The sequence below is a fragment of the Caloenas nicobarica genome, chromosome 1, assembly GCF_036013445.1.
Source record: "Caloenas nicobarica isolate bCalNic1 chromosome 1, bCalNic1.hap1, whole genome shotgun sequence".
Lineage (NCBI taxonomy): Eukaryota > Metazoa > Chordata > Aves > Columbiformes > Columbidae > Caloenas > Caloenas nicobarica.
The window spans coordinates 1,203,033-1,220,471 of record NC_088245.1 but is presented as its reverse complement, the minus strand read 5'-3'; the positions used below and the strand labels follow the sequence as shown (position 1 = coordinate 1,220,471).

Below are 17,439 nucleotides of genomic sequence, written 5' to 3'. Positions count from 1 at the left end.
CGTGAGCAGCACAAGGGGTTGCAGTGGGGAATAGCAGGGCTGCAGCACAATTGGGGGGGCTGCAGCACAATTGGGGGGGCTGCAGTGCGATGGGGGGGCTGCAGGGTGATTGGGGGGGCTGCAGGGTGACTGAGGGGGCTGCAGGCTGATTGGGGGTGCAATAGGATGGGGGGGCTGCAGGGTGACCCGCATGAGGGGACTGCAGTGAGAGCAGGGAGGTTACGATACCATGGGGGGGCTGTGGTGTGATCAGGGGGGCTGTGGTGTGATGGGGGGGCTGCGGCGTTACTGGGGGGGCTCTGGAGATGCTTGGTCCCTGCTGCCAGGCCCGGGAAACTTTCCTGCCTGAATCTCCCACCAAATCTGCAGGCGGGGGGGTGACAGTGCAGGCAGGGGGGACAGTGCAGGCGGGGGGGTGACAGCGCAGGCAGGGGGGACAGTGCAGGCAGCAGGGTAGCAGTACAAGCACTCACCACCCCACGCTTCTTTTGGGGGGAAAACGGGAGATTTCAGCTGCCAGAGCTGCTTTGCCGCCCGCGGGTGGGTGCCCCACACCAAGCCCCCCAACACATGGTTGCCCCCCCAAAAAAACGCGGCTTTACCGAGGAAAACCCCCCAAACGGGCGCGCGGCAGCTGCAGTGTCCCGTGATTCAAACCTCCAGGTTTATCCTCGTTTTACGGATAATTTCTATGGCAACGTCTCCGGCGGGGACCGGCCCCTCCGGCTGCATGTGCCAGCACCCCCAGCGCCCCACGGGGCGCCCCACGGCGCGGCTGCGGGTGGGGGTCCCCGCCGCCCCCCCGCTGCAAGGTCGGGGTGCTGGGTCAGCGGGGGGGACGGTGCCGCGGCGCCGGGGGCCTTTTGGGCGGTTTTCGGCCAGAGCTGCTCGGTAATTAGGCGCCCGCGCTTGGGAAAAAGGCAAATATTTACCTGCTAAGAATATGCACTTTCAGGGAAAAAAAAAAGCAAATGTCACAGCAGCCACCGAGAAACCCCCCACGGAGGTGACATCGGGGACAAGGGGGGGATGCTCCCGGTGGCTGTGGCATGTGGTGGGACACGGTGGGACACGGTGGGACACGGTGGGACGCGATGGGACGCGTGGAAAGGTTGGCGGAGGCTCCTGCCACCTCCCCAAGCGGGTCACCCATCCCGCTGCCATCGCCGCGTCACCTTGGGGCTGTCCCCTCACCCCGGTGTCACCGGGCGGCCGTGCCGCTGCCGCTGCCGTGCCCACCCCCGGCCGCACAACCCGACGCGGGGCTCCCGTTAATTATTCTTATTGCTGCGGATATTTTTGGCTCCGGTCCTGCAGATGGCTTTTATTTATTTTTTTTTTAATTTTATTTTATTATTTTTTTCTGCGGTGGCAGCGTGCTGGAACGTGCCGCCCGGTGGGGCCCGGCGGGGCCGGGGTGCTGGCGGAGGAGGGATGCGGGCGTGGGGCGATACACTGATTTAATGACCGCTAATTTCAGGCTCGGTTCATCCGAGCGCAACAAACAGCACCGAGAAATCCCGTTTTCTGGTGATCCGGTGCCGGCACGCTGCCGGTGTGGCCGCCAAACGAGCCGGGGGGAGCGGGGGACTTAGTCACCAGCCCACCGGCTTCACCGGGCTGGTGAGTCAGTCATTAAATATTAAATACATCGAAATATTAAAAATATACCCTCAAAAATCTGCTGGCACCCTCCCGGCAGGCAAGAAGCTGGGGCGGAATTTGGCTGCTCGCCCCCCGCCCTGGGGTGGGTGTCCCCGTCTCTGGGTGGCACACGTGTCCCCAGGTCACTGTGGGAGCCTCGGGGACACCGGCGCCGGTGGGGAAACTGAGGCACGGCGAGCCCCGCGGCAGTCGCCGCGCTGTCCCCCCATTCCCACCGCACAAGGGGAAGGGGGGGCTCGGCACCACCCTGCGTCCCCCCGGCAGCACCGCGGGGCTGTGCCGGCACCGGCCGAGCTGCCACCACGTGCCACGTGGTTTTATTTCCCCGAAGCGTTTCCCGCAGACTGCGGCAAGCGCTGGTTTTTTATAAGGGGGAGAGGATTTTATTCGCCATTCCCCCCCCCACCAAGTAATTAGGATTGCAGCACATTTGCATAAACACTTTAGCAAACGATTTGCATAGCGCCGCTGTGCTGCACCCCGGCCTGGCAGGTTGGAACCTCTGCAATTCGGTTAACGCCGAAGCGGGTGGGGAGGGTGACGCGGTGGCACTGGTGTGACCCGCCCTGTCCCCAGGATGGGGCTCGGGGTTCCCAATCTCCGCCGCGACATCCCCAGCAGCGTCCTGGCTGCCGCGTGGCCTCGGTGCCGCGGCCACGTGCCGGCGGTCGCCGCTTCCCGGAGCGCATCAGTGCCGGATGAGCGGGCACCGCGACGCACCGGCGGAGCCTGGCGGGACCCGGCTGGTGCCATAAAATAAACCTGCACCTTGGGGAGAGGCGGCAGCCCGGCCGATGTAATTAAATCGGGCACCTTGTCACAATTAGGCTGCTCGTTTGCGCAACGCGAGCGTGAGGCGGGACGTGGATCCGGGAAATGTCCCGGCGGTGCCGCGGCGCAGCTGCCGAGCTCGGTGCCACCGTGGGTGAGCCGGAGCGTCCCGGTCCCAGGCAGTGCCACGTGCCGGTGCTCGGGGGGATGCTCGGGGGGATTTTGGGAAGGATTTTTGGGGGGATACTCCCTGGGGGGATGCGCAGGGGGATGTTTGTGGGAGATGCTCCCTGGGATGCTTGGGGAGATGCTTGGGGGGATTTTGGGGGGCATTTTTGGGGGGATGCTCCCAGGGATGTTCCAAGGGATGCTCGGGGGGATTTTGGGGAGGATTTTAGGGGGATGCTCCCAAGGATGCTCGGGGGATACTCGGGGTGATGCCTGGGGCAATTTTTGGGGAGATGCTCCCAGAGATGCTCAGGGTGATGCCCAGGGGGATCTTTAGGGGGTTGCCTGGGGAGATGTTCCCATGGATGTTCCTAGGGATGCTCGGGGGGATTTTGGAGGGGATTTTAGGGGGATGCTCAGGGGGTGCTTGCGAGATGCTTGGGGGAATTCTGGGGGGCATTTTTTGGGGGGATGCTTGGGGAGATGCTCCCAGGGATGCTTGGGGGATGCTCAGGGGGATTTGGGGCGATGCTCAGGGTGATGCTCTCCTGCCCTTCAGTCCAGGCTCTCCAGCCCCATTTTTTCCCAAAGGCTCCGTCAAGGAGCGAGGGCTAAGACCTGCTGGAGAGGGTTCGTTAAGCTTTTAATGAGCTCCTGGACCGGAGCTGCTTCTCCTGGAGGATTCCAGCTTCTGCATCCCTGGGAAGGACAGGTGGGGACCGTCACCGGCCCTATGGCAGGCAGGGAGGGACACAGGGAGGGATGCGGGGAGGGATGCAGGCAGCGATGCAGGCAGGGATGCAGGGAGGGATGCAGGCAGGGATGCAGGAAGGGATGCAGGGAGGGATGCAGGAAGGGATGCAGGCAGGGATGCAGGAAGGGATGCAGGCAGGGATGCAGGCAGGGATGCAGGGAGGGATGCAGGGAGGGATGCAGGCAGCGATGCAGGCAGGGATGCAGGGAGGGATGCAGGGAGGGATGCAGGCAGCGATGCAGGCAGGGATGCAGGCAGGGATGCAGGCAGCGATGCAGGCAGGGATGCAGGGAGGGATGCAGGGAGGGATGCAGGCAGGGATGCAGGCAGAGATGCAGGCAGGGATGCAGGCAGGGATGCAGGGAGGGATGCAGGCAGCGATGCAGGCAGGGACGCAGGCAGGGAGGTTCTCTGCCTGCTCTGCAGAGCAGCGCCTGCCCCTTTTCCCAGCTCGGCACAGAGCCGCGGCCTCCGGGGCTCCTGCAAATTGCTGACACAGCAGCTGGAGCCTCTAATTAAAACCGTCAGGATAAAGGCAAAATAGGGGCGATGAGTCAATGAAGAGGGGAACAAATCCCTGCAAACCCACAGGGGTTGGGTTGCTCGGACCCCCCATAAAAAGCCGGTACCGAGATGGTCGTGGCAGGATCAGGAATTCCCTGTGAGGGGGAGCTGGGGGGGGACAGGGAGGGGACAAGGAGCATCGCAGTGAGGATTTTGTGATAAACACCCGGGTGCTTTGCTCCCATCAGGACGGGGGAGGAAGCGCTACCCCCGACCCCCCAGCTCCTGCTGGAGTCCCAAAATTTGGGGGAAAATGGGGTTCCTCGCCCTGGGAAGGGCAGGGGGCAGCTGGGGTGTCAGGGTGGCTGCTGCACCCCGTGGGACGCATGTCCTGCGCTGGGGGTGCCGTGATGAGGGACACGTCGCCTACGCACCCACCACACGTTTGGGGACACGGCACAAACAGGCACACGGGGGCAGAGCCGGGTGGTGTCACCTGCCACCCCCCAGGGACACACCAAGGAGCAAACCCCTCCTTGGAGCTTGTCCCCGGCCCCCCTGCACCCATCGTGCCTGGGGACAACTGGGATGGCGGGTGGGCACCAGACCCCAGAGCCGAGCTGGGGTGACAGCACCGAGGGGACACGGTGGCAGGAGCCACCCAGAGCAAATCCAAAAATGAAGGTGCTGTCACCCTCGCGCTGTCCCCGGCAGCTCCCTGCGATCATGGCACCTCGGGGGGATTTTTTAATTTATTCAGGCGCCTCTGGAGCTGCTGTCCCCAGAGGGTGGTTAAATAACTTGGGGACTGCGCCCCGTGGGGGGGTGGGATTTGGGGGTCCCCTCAGCCCTGGGGCAGAGGGCGCAGGGACACAGTGGCCCCGCTGCCAGCCGGGCACCACGCGTACCTTGCCCCAGCTCAGAGAGAATGTCCCCAAGGGCCATCGGGGCCCCAACCCCCTGCAGAGGCTCCCCAAAAACTCCCCGGCTGCGCCCCAAGACATGGGGCTCACCCGACGCCTCTTGGCGTTGCCGGCTGACGAATCCGGCATCCTCGTGGCACCACACGAAGGGACCGTCCCACCACTGCCACCCCACCCTGGGGCTGGGGGATGCCTGTTCTGGGGGGACACAGGAGCCGTTTGGAGCACGGACCCCCCCTTCCCAGTGCCTCCCAGTGCCGAGACCCTGCTGGGCTCAGCCCCGGCAGCGCCGCGGTGGCAGCTGCGGCTTTGTTCGAGGCTCCATCGAAATTCCACGCGCGTCCGGGCCAGATGGGGCAAACCAACGGCCGGGGTGGGCGCAGGAAGGAGAAATGCAGCCAGGGATGGGGGGACAGACACCGGGGCTGTGCCATCCTGGCTGCACCCGCTGTGCTGGCACCGAGGGGCCGAGGGGTCTTGGGGGTTTCACCCCGACAGCCGGCAGGACCCCCTGAGAGTGGGCAGCAGTTTACGCCATGAGACGGTGAGGAGGGACAGAGAGGCCTGGCACATCCCGATGTCCCAATGTCCCTGTGTGGCTGCACCGCCCTGCAGCTGTGCCCACATCTGCATCCATATCCACATCTGCATCCCTATCCACATCTGTGCCCACAACCACAGCTTTATCCACAATTAACAGCTGCACCCACAGTGACATCTGCATCCATGCCCACATCTGCACCTGCAGCCATATCTGCATCCATAAACAGATCTGCCTATATGGCCACATCTGTATCTATGCCCACATTTGCATCCACAACCACATCTGTAGCCGTATCCACATTTACACCCACAACCACAACTTTGTCCACAACCACATCTGCATCTACAGCCACATCTCTGTCTGTAGCCCCATCTGCATCAGCAACCTCAACTGCACCCACGTCCACATCTGCATCCACATCTGCATCAGTGCAAACAACTTCATCCACATCTGCATCCATGCCCTCATTTACATCAATATCTGTATCCACACCCACGTCTGCATCCACAGCTTTATCTAAAACCACAACTGCATCCGCAGTCACATCTGCATCTGCGACCACATCTGCATCAGGGGACGTATCTGCATCTGTGACCACATCTGCATCAGAGGACATATCTGCATCTGCGGCCACATCCACACCCATCACTACGTCTGCACCCACAGACACATCTCTATCCGTGTCCACATCTGCATCCACACCTGCATCCCTGCCCACATCTGCACCCATGCCCACAACTGCATCTACAACTACACCTGCTTCCACGGCCACATCTGCATTCACAACCACATCTGCACCCCTGCCCACACCTGCATCCACATCTGCATCCCTGCCAGGGTGGCCCTTGTCCCCGTCCCCGTGCCACAGAGCAGCCACAGCCCGTGCGGTGCCGGGACGCAGCCGGGACCGCGGTGGGTCTGCACGCACACCAGGACACCCCTGGCTCATTAAGCCACGTTGGGATTTACGCGGCTGCACGACAGTGAATTTAAACAGATCAAGGAATCGCCGGCAGCGCCGGTGCGAGGGTGTAAAGCCAGCGGGCGCAGGGCCGGGGCGAGCACGGGGAAGAGCAGCGTCGGCTCCGCAGGAACGGCGGAGTTTTATCTCCACAGCCGCTCGGGGAGGCGGGGAAAGGCTGCCGAGGGCATTTTTTCATCCGATATTGAAATTATGAATCACGGCATAATTACACAAAATGGAGCTGGCGCTCCGGTGACACCGAAGTTTCAATCAGCCGAGTTGCAGGAGTTGAGGGAATTTTAATATCAAGAGACTTTAATGAGAGCGCAATAAAACCGGGGGGAGGCAGAGACGGGAGGCAGGTTTGTGGCAAAACCCTGCACGGGCTCGGCAGCCCTGATCCGGCCTTGTCCCCCGGATTTGGCATCGTCCCCCCGGATCCGGCCACAGCACCTGCATTTTCCTCGAAGGATTGGCAGGAAAAGCCCAAATCTGCACCCGAACCCGCCACCCGCAGCCGGGAGCTGCCCGTCCCTCCTGCCGGGAGCACCGGGAACACGCCACTTGCCACGTTCTCCTTCAGAAGATCAAAAGAAAGTAATTTACAGTTTTTCAGCTGAGAAGATAAAGCTGCTCCCCTGCGGGGCAACTGATGGAATTCGGATTAGCTGAGGCCACGCAAGGTTGTGCCGCCGAGCAGGGCCCTGTACCGGTGCTGGGAGGTGCTGCATGGGTCGGCGTTTGCCACGTGTCTGTTGTGCATCCACCACGCATCTGCTGTGTGTGCATCACACATCCACCATGCATCCTCCGTGCGTCCAGGGTGCATCAGCCACGTATCCATCACGCATCTGCTGTGGATCCACCACGCACCCGCCGTGCATCTGCCGCGCGTCCCCTCTGCGTCTGTCACATCCTCCCTGGGCGTGCCCCGCACACCTACCGCTCACCCGCCGCGCTGCTGGGCAACCCCACGCATCTGCTGTGCATCCACACATCCACTGCACATTTGCCCTGCATCTGGTGTGTACCTGCCCTGCATCCGCTGTGCAGTCACCATGCATCTGCTATGCATCCACCACGCATCAGCTGTGCACCCGTTCTGCATCCACACCGCACCCTCTGTGCAGCTGCTGTATTTCTGCTGTGCAACCCTACCCAGCCACTGTGCACCCACCGTGCATCTGCTGCACATCCAGCATGGACCCGCTGTGCATCTGCTGTGCATCCACACATCCACTGTGCATCCGCCCCGCATCCACTGTGTATGCGCCCCGCATCTGCTGTGCGTTCACCCTGCATCTGTTGTGTACCTGACCTGCATCCTCTTTGCATTTGCCCTGCATCTGCTACACATCCACCATGCATCCTCTTTGCATTTGCCCTTCATCTGCTATACATTCACCGTGCATCTGCTGTGCATCCGTTCTGCATCCTCTGCATCTGCTGTGCATCCTGCTGTGCTGCTGCTGGGCAACCCCACACATCTGCTGTGCATCCACACATCCTCTGTGCATTCATCCTGCACCTGGTGTGTACCTGCCATGCATTCACCCTGCATCTGCTATACATCCACCATGCATCTGCTGTGCAGTCGTTCTGCATCCGCTGTGTATCCAGCATGGACCCGCTGTACATCTGCTGTGCAGCCCTACACATCCACTGTACATCCACAGCGCATCCAGCGTGGACCTGCTGTGTATCTGCTGTGCTTCTGCCCTGCATCCAGGCAGGGATGCAGATCCTCTGTGCATCCACTGTGCTTCTGCTGTGCAACCCCACACATTTGCTGAGCATCCACCCTGCATCCTCTGTGCATTCGCCCTGAATCTGCTACACATCCGCCATGCATCTGCTGTGCATCCGTTCTGCATCCACCCTGCACCTGCTGAACATCTGCCACACATCTACCACACATCTACCACACATCTACCATGCATCCACCCTGCACCTGCTGTGCATTCGCTGTGCATCTGCTGTGCAACCCCACGTATCCTCTGAGCATCTGCCCTGCATCCGCTGTGCATCCACCATGCATCCGCTGTGCATCTGTCGTGTATCTGTCACACAGCCACCCTGCAGCCACCCTGTATCCACCATGCATCCGCTGTGCATCTGCCGTGCATCTGCTGTGCATCCCCCGCGAATCCACTGTGCATCCACCGTGCATCTGCTGAGCAGCCACCACACCTCTACCATGCATCCACTGTGCATCCATCGTGTATCATCTTCCACACAGCCACCCTGCAGCCACCCTGCATCCGCTGTGCATCTGCTGTGCATCCACCATGCATCTGACATGCATCTGCTGGGCATTCATCGCATACCTTCTGTGCATCTGCCCTGCAACCACTGTGCATCTGCTGAGCATCAACCATGCATCTACTATGCGTCCACTGTGCATTCGTCATGTATCTGCCGCAACAGCCACCCTGTATCTGCCCTGCTTTTGCTGTGCATCCACGGAGCATCCCCTGTGCATCTGCTGTGCAACCCCACACCTCCATCCTGCATCTGCTGTGGATCCACTGTGCATCTCCTGTGCATCTGCCCTGCATCCACTATGCTTCTGTGGTGCAACCCCACATAACCTCTGTGCATCCGCCCTGCATCCTCTGTGCATCCACTCTGCACCCCCTGTGCATCCGCTGTGCATCCACCATGCATTCACTCTGCATCCACCCTGCATCTCTTGTGCATCTGTTCTGTGTCCACTGTGCATCTGCTGAGCATCCACCACACATCTACTCTGCATCCACTGTGCATCTGTTGTGTATCTGCCACACAACTACCCTGCATCCATCCTGCATCTGCTGTGCAGCCCCCCACACCTGCGGTGCATCCGCCATGCATCCACTGTGCATTCACCCTGCATCTCTTGTGCATCCGTTCTGTGTCTGCTGTGCATCTGCTGAGCATCCACCACGCATTCACTGTGCCTCCATTGTGTATCTGCCACACAACTACCCTGCATCCGCTGTGCAACCCCACACATCTGTGGTGCATCCACCATGAATCCACTGTGCATCTGCTGTGCATCCACCATGAATCCACTATGCATCTGCTGTGCCTGCCCTGCACCCGCCATGCATCCTCTCTGCACCCACTGTGCTTCTGCTGTGCAGCCCTACACATCTGTAGTGCATCCGCCCTGCATCCGCTGTGCATCCATCATGCACTTGCTCTGCATCCACCATGCATCCGCTGTGCATCCACCCTGCATCTCTTGTGCATCCGTTCTGCATCCGCTGTGCATCTGCTGAGCATCCACTGTGCACCCATTGTGTATCTGCCACACAACTACCCTGCACACGTCCTGCATCTGCTGCGCATCTGCTGTGCAACCCCACACATCCACAGTGCAACCACCATGAATCCACTGTGCATCCACTGTGCTTCTGCTGGGCATCCACCCTGCATCTGCTCGGCATCCACTGTGCATCCATCGTGTATCTGCCACACAACCACCTTGCATCCGTGCTGTATCCACTGTGCTGCTGCTGTGCAGCCACACACATCGGTGGTGCATCCACCGTGCATCTGCCGAGCAGCCAGCACGCACCTGCCATGCGCCCGCTGTGCGTTTAGCATGGATCTGCCACACAGCCACCCTGCAGCCACTGCGCATTCACCCTGCATCTGCTGTGCAACCCCCACAAATATAAAATAAAACAGAATAAAACAAAATAAAGCAAAACAAAACAAAACAAAACAAAACAAAATAAAATAAAGCAGCAGAGCTGGCCCCACCTGTCTGCTACCCGGCTCCACTGCCCGGAGAAGCCACCGATCACCATCCCCGTCGCTGCCTTCAGGGCGGGGAGGTTTAGCGCCGGGGCAAACGCAACACCACTGGGATTTATGGATGGGCACCGAACACCCGGGGATGCTCTCAGCACCACCTGGTATGTACCAGCACACGGCTCCCACCCACCCCCAGCAGCGCCGGAGCCGCAGGGATGGGGGTCCCATGGGCACCGCTGTGCCCTGGCACCCCCCAGCACAGCCCCTGGCACAGCCGCGGCTCAGACTGCCCCACGCCGGAGCATTGCCAGGGTCCGGCAGCGGCACCGTGGCTCAGACCCCCTGCACGGGGACATCACCAGGATCCATTGCCCCAGCTCAGACCTCCCATGCTGGGACATCACCAGCGTCTGGCACCGGCACTGTTGCTCTGATCCCCACACACCGGGACATCACCAGTGTCCAGCACCGGCGTTGCAGCAAAACCACGACGCACCGACACGGAGAGGCGAATGGGGCCAAATCCGGCACCACCGGCCAGTGCAGCCTCCCCCACTCTCGCCTTTGCCCTTCAGCGAGTTCCGCGCCCCCCCGGCATCGGCAGCGCCCCCAGCCGGCACCCCGCCGTGTCCCCGCGTGTCCCCCCGTGTGTCCCCTACCTCCCGCTGCAGCACCAGCTCCTTGGTGAAGTGCGTGGCCTCCTCGCTGAAGGGCTCCCCCTCCTGCACCAGCCCCGGCAGGTTCCGCGCCCCCCGGGGACACTCGATGCCTGCGGGAGGAAGAGGAGGGAGAGGAGGGTGAGCTGGCTGGGGGGCCGGGGGGGCACTGCTGGGGACGTCACCTGGAAGGGACGTTTTGAGGAGGAAAAGGGCCACCTGAGCCCAGGTGGGATGTGACCAGCTCCTGTGACACAGGAGGGTCGCCAGCATTGGCACTGGCCTGGTATGGGGACAGGAGACTGGGACAGTGATGGGGACAGCAGGGATGGGGACAAGCAGAGGATGAGATATCAGAGATGGGGACACGAGGACAAGCAGAGGATAAGCCATCAGGGATGGGGACACAGGGACAAGTGGGGCAAGAGCCAGTGGGGATGGGGACACAGAGACAAGTAGGGATGGGGATATAGGGACAAACGGGATTAGCCAGCAGGGATGGGGACAGAGGGACAAGCCAAAAAGGACGGGGACATGGGGACGAGCAGGGGAAGAGCCAGCAGGGATGGGGACACGGGGACAAGCAGGGAACGAGACAGAAGGGATGGGGACAATGAGGGGACAAGACAGGAGGGATGGGGACATGGGGACAAGTGGGGGAAGAGCCAGTGGGGATGGTGACATGGGGACAAGCAGGGATGGGGATATAGGGACAAACAGGGGATAAGCCAGCAAGGATGGGGGCACGGGGACAAGCAGGGCAAGAGCCAGCAGGGATAGGGACACAGGGACAAGCTCCCTGGGGAGGGCTCCCTGCTCTGTTCCAGGCCGGGGGCAGGAGGAGCCCCTGTCCCTGTCCCTGTCCCTGTCCCTGCCCCCAAACCACCCACCCTGCCAGAGGAGCTGCCTCGGCAAGGGGTTTTGGGGACCCCAGGGTGTTTTGGGGACCCCAGGGTGCAGCTGGGGTGTGACACCCCCCACGCTGTGCCACGGGCAGCCCCAGGCCCCCACCCTCCCCCTGCCCTGTAAACCACCACAAAAAATCAAAATATTTGAAAACACGGGGAGGAGGCTGAGAGCTGGGGTGGTGGCACCGGCCCACGTCCATACCCCTCTCCCTGCCTCAGTTTCCCCACCTGCAAATAGGGGTGACCACCCCGGGCTCCCAAAAGTGCTGCCAGCACCGGCGGTGGCAGAGATTATTAAACGGCGAAGTCTTGCATTATTAATTGTATTTTACAGAATTTGTTATTAATGAAGTGCTGGAAATTACACGGAGCGGCCGCCTGAGCTGTGGGCGGATGGATGAGCGTGAGGATGATGAGGATGGGGATGGGGATGAGGATGAGGATGATAAAGATGGGGATGATGAGGATGGGGATGATGAGGACGGAGATGATGAGGATGATGAGGACGGGGATGACAAGGATGAGGATGGCAGCCCCAAATGCCAGGACAAGAATGGGAGATTTCTGGCAACACAGTAAAACGTAGGGTGGGGGTCCCGGACCCCAAACCCGTCCAGCACCAGCTGCACCGTGCACGGACCCTGGTTGTGAGTGGGAGGAAGGAGCCGAGACCCATCTCCTCCTCCTCCTCCTGGCACACGGCTCCGGCACGGCCGGCGCTGCGGCGAGGCCACGCACGGATCCCGTGCAAACTCGTTCCTGGCGTCTCCAGCAATGAGCATCCTCCAGCACCGCGAAACGAGGAGCCGGAGCTGCCAAGAGCGTGTCTGCCCTTCCTCCTCCTCCTCCTCCTCCTCTGCGAGCGAGCAGGGGCTGGGGGAAGGGAGCTGCAGCTTATGCACCACGGCGGCAATTTTTTTTTCTCTACAGAAAGCGATTTGAAGAAATAGCTGAGGAAGCCTCCGAGTCCTTAAATAAAATAAAAAAGCCAAGCGCAGCGTTTTTACAGGAGATCCCGGCACACAAATACCCTGAGCCCAGACAGACTGTGCAGCAGCTCAAGATGCCACCTCAAATCCTCTTTGTGCCCCTGACACCTCCTAAACTTGCATGAGCAAAGGCTGATTTTGGAAAAGGAAAGCCTCAGAGGGATGGGATGAGCGTGCTCAGCCCCACAAACATATCGGTGAGGGGAGCAAGCCCGGCAAAGTTCCCCAGCGCTTTGAAAACCGAGAAGCAAGCCCGAAGCCGTGGCTCTGCCGCGCTTCCCGGGAAGCCGTAACGCGTTAATCTGCGCAGACAAGGGATGCGGTTTGGAGTGCTGCAGCGTGCGGCTGCCACCGCTCTCCCCCGGGGTCTCCCAACCCCGCCACAAATCACTTGTGCCGAACGCTCTGGCCGGGCAGCGAGCCCTGGTGCCGGCGGGGTGGGGGAGGTGGGTGCCAGGGATGCAGGAGGCTCCTACTCGGTCCCATCTCCCAAGGATGGAAGTCGAGGGCTGGGGACAAACACTCCGCAGCATCCCAGGGTACCCACAGCATCCTGGGGCATCCTGCAGCATGTCGGAGCATCCCATGGTATCCCAGGGCATCCCGCAGCATCCCACCTCATCTTGGGGTATCCTACAGCATGCCAGCATATCCTGCAGAATCCCTGGGGTAACTTGGAGCATCCCAGAGCACCCCACAGCATCCCAGAGCACCCCACAGTATCCTGGGGCATCCCACAGCACCCTGGGGCATCCTGCAACATCCCAGGGCATCCCACCTCATCTCAGGGTACCCTGCAGCATCCCAGGGCATCCCACAACATCCCAGGACATCCCGCAGCATCCCTGGGAATCCTGCAGCGTCTCAGGGTACCCACAGCATCCTGGGGCATCCTAGAGCATCCCAGAGTATCCCGGGGCATTCTGCAGCATCTTGGGCTATCCCACAGCATCCCAGGGTATCCCGCAGCATCTTGGGGTACCCCACAGCACCCTGGGGAATGCCACAGCATTCTGGGGCATCCTGTAGCATCCCAGGGCATCCTGAAGCATGGTGGGGTATCCCACAGTATCCTGGGGTACCCACAGCATCCCGGTGCATCCCGCAGCATCTCCAGGAATCCCAGGGTTTCCCACAGCATCCCAGGGTACCCACAACATCCCAGGGTACTCACAACATCCCGGGGCATCTCAGAGCATCCCTGGGAATCTCGCAGCATCCCAGGGTACCCACAGCACCCTGGGGTATCTCAGGCTTTCCCACAGCATCCTAGAGCACCCCACATTATCCCAGGGCATCCTGCAGCATCCTGGGATTCCTCACAGTATCTTGTAGCATCCCGCAGCATCCCGGGGTACCCGCAGCATCCCAGGGAATCCTGCAGCATCCTAGGGCATCCCACCTCGTCTTGGGATACCCCACAGCATTGCAGGGTATCCTGCAGCACCTCTGGGAATCCTGGGGTACCCTCAGCATCCTGGGACATCCCACAGCATCCCAGGGTACTCCAGGCTTTCCCTCAGCATCCCAGGGTACTCACAGCATCCCAGAGCATCTTGGGGTATCCTGCAGCATCCCAGGGTACCCCACAGCATCCCAGAGACCGGTGGAGGGACAGATCCTGCGCTGCCGGGGAGTGGAGCCCCCAACCCCCCCAGCCCTCATTTCAACAGCCGTTGGGGGGTTTGTCTTGCAATAACAAGGCTAATATATCACATGTAATATATCACATACAGGGTAGAAAATGAATTATATCTATGTAATATAGAAAATAAATTATACATATAATAAATCGTAAATAATAAATAATAAACAACATATAATATACAGGGTGTTTGAAAAAGATGGACCCAATTTCGAAGTAATTTCAATCTATTTTTGAAATACCCTGTATAATATAAATTACATCTATATATCATTATATAGCTTATATCTATATGTTCACAGGGGAGCACTGGTTGTCCATGGGTAAACCACAGGGGAGGGCGGGGGGGCCCAGCCATGAAGCTGCAAATAAACATTTCACCTCAGCGGCTCCACGGCCACCCCGGGCACCCCCAGGACTGGGGACGATCGCGCACGGCACCGCGCCGCCATCACCTCCTCCCTCATCAAAAACCCTCACAAATTTCTCCAGGGAAAATTTCTGTGATTTACCATTAAATTCCCAGACCCCTGGAGCAGGGGCTTTGCCAGCCCGGGTGTCTGGGCTTTAAACAGCGTTTTCCCCCCAGCTCGCTGTGCCATAACCGTGACCGGTACCGGGGAGCAGGGATGGCACCGTGCGAGGTTCGCCTGTGCTGGAGATCGATCCTGGGAGGATTGATGGAATTTGGGAGAAATTGGGGGGGCAGAGGGAGGAGAGGAGCATTAGTCACCACAACAAATTCCCCCATAATTGCCGGCGGCACGGCCAGAGCGAGACCCAAATGCCAAGGACCGGCGCCAGATCCTGGCGGCTGCACCGGGCAGGGGCTCCGGGTCCCATCCGACCCTTTTAATGGGCAGTGCTGGGGCGGGATGATGCTGCCTGTCCCCAGGGGCTGGCGGCGACACCGGGTGGCTGGCGGCGATGCCAGGGGCCTGGCGGTGACACCAGGGTCTGGCGGTGACGTGGGGCGGTGGCGGTGACGCCGGGGGGGCTGTCCCTTGCCGTAGGCGGCATCCCCGGCACTGCCCGGCGCCGAGTCGTGATGGCGACTTGGCTGCTGCCATGTGGGAGTGCAGCGTATTTTTAACGCTCGTCCCTACCAAAATAGAGGCTGTCGGGAACAGGCAAACAGACGGCAGCGGGGAGGCTGCCGAACCGTGCCGGCGCTGGCTAACGCGGCCCAGAGTTGGGGGGCTGCCCAGGGACCCCCAGCCCGGCACGCCGGCGGAGGGCGCAGCAGCTGGCGCGATGCTCGGCTCACCGCAGCCCCGTGCACCGGGCACTGGGATGGACGGACTGACGGACACACCAGCCTGTGGGGAAATGCTGCTCCGCTGCACCCCGAAACTGCAGGGCTGCGGCTTCTGGGGTGACCGCGTCCTGACACCGTGTGTCTGTGGCATCTGGTGTCACCATATCTCAGCACCAACATCCGCAGCACTTGGGGTTCCTGCACCCCAACACTGCACACCTGCAGCATCTGGCGTCACCACATCTCAAATGCCACAGCTTTCAGGGTCACCATGTCCCAACAACGTGTGTCTGCAGCCTTTGGGGTCACCATATCTCAGGATTTGGGGTCACCATGTCCTGATGCTGTATCTGCACTATTTAGGGACAACACGTCCTGACGTTGCACATCTGCAGCGTTTGGGGTCACCACATCTCAGGATTTGGGGTCACCGTGTCCTGACACCATGTGTCTGCAGCCTTTGGGGTCACTGGATCCCAAATACTGCAGCTTTTGGGGTCACCGTGTCCTGACACCATGTGTCTGTGGCATCTGGTGTCACCACATCTAAGCCTTTGGGGTCATCATGTCCTGACGCTGTATCTGCAGCGTTTGGGGTCACCGTGTCCTGACACCTGACAGCAGCTTCTGGTGTCACCACATCTCAGCATCAACATCCACAGCATTTGGGGTTCCTGCACCCCAACACTGCACATCTGCAGCATCTGGGGTCGCCACATCCCAAATGCTGCAGCTTTTGGGGTCACTGTGTCCCCACACCGTGCATCTCCAGCATCTGGTGTCACCACATCCCAGCATTCGGGGTCACCGTGTCCTGACACCGCATCTGCAGTATTTAGGGACGTGACCTGATGCTGTACATCTGCAGCTTCCCGGAGCCCCCAGCAGACCCCCCATCCCCGGGACATGCCCCTGTGTCCCCGCTGGTGCCACCCCGGTGGGGACAAGCCGGGTTGTTGTGACCCTGTCCCTGCCGAGCTCAGCCGTGACGGCGGGTACCCCGATTGGGGACCGAGCGGCATCGCTGCCGGCGCAGCATCCTCGCTGCCACCCCCTTGGCGGGGCCGCAGCCCCCCCGTGAGCAGCTGGGCTGAAAAAATGAGGCAAAACAAAACACAAAAATCACCTTAAAAAATGCACCAGCTCTCAAAAGCTGAGGCATCGCAGGATAAATCAGGCTGGAAAGGGCTTGGTAACGTCACTCGTGTAACACGGACCCAAGCGGGTACAACCTCGGGGGGCTGCCGCCGTGCCCTGAAACCCGGGGAGAAACTCATTTTCAACTCCTTTTCCCCCAAAAGCGCCGACTTGGCACCGTGGGGCTGCACGGCTCCTGGTGACATCCCCTCGCCGGGGTCACCGGCTCCCCAGGGAGATGCCGGCATCCCGGATCCGTCGTAACCATCATCCTCCTCGCAGAGAAACGCTGCATCTCCAGCCCCCGCCCCTAAATACGCAGCTCCCTCGGCTCCTCTCCAAAATTTTGGGGCACCCAAACCCTGGGGCCACGTGGCACCCGCACCCCAACAGTGCCGGGGGTGCAGCATGGGCCCCCGCATCGCCCCTCGGGGCCCGATCCTGCTGCCGCAGCCCCCGTGCCGAGAAGGCGTCAGGCTGGGAAAGCGGAACCCGGGGATTAAATTAGCGCCTCTCTATTTGCACATATTTATAGCACTCCAACGTATATATTTTAGCTGGGAAGACGGGATGAGGCTCCCTCGAGAGCATCCTCCAAGTCACATTTACGAGGGACCTGTCTTCTCTTTATGATGCTCATTTGCATTGGAGATACCTATATTTAAAAAATGCAGGCATTGATAAAATACAGAGATTTATCGTATTTCTGGCTCAAAGCGATGGGTGACGGCAGAGGAGGGACGGGGCAGCGGCCGAGCGCCGCGGTGTGAGCGGCTCCCGGGAACGGCACCGGGGGGAAAAAGCAAAAT

At 60.4% G+C, this 17,439-nt stretch overlaps 1 protein-coding gene across 1 annotated transcript in view; it reads right to left on the bottom strand.

Moving 5' to 3' along the window:
* The window catches only part of SND1 (staphylococcal nuclease and tudor domain containing 1), a 123,166-nt gene that overhangs the window by 18,456 nt on the left and 87,271 nt on the right, over positions 1-17,439 (bottom strand). The window contains exon 16 of the mRNA XM_065626793.1: positions 10,697-10,806. Coding sequence (XP_065482865.1) covers positions 10,697-10,806 — 110 coding nt within the window. The remainder of the gene's footprint in view (positions 1-10,696; positions 10,807-17,439) is intronic.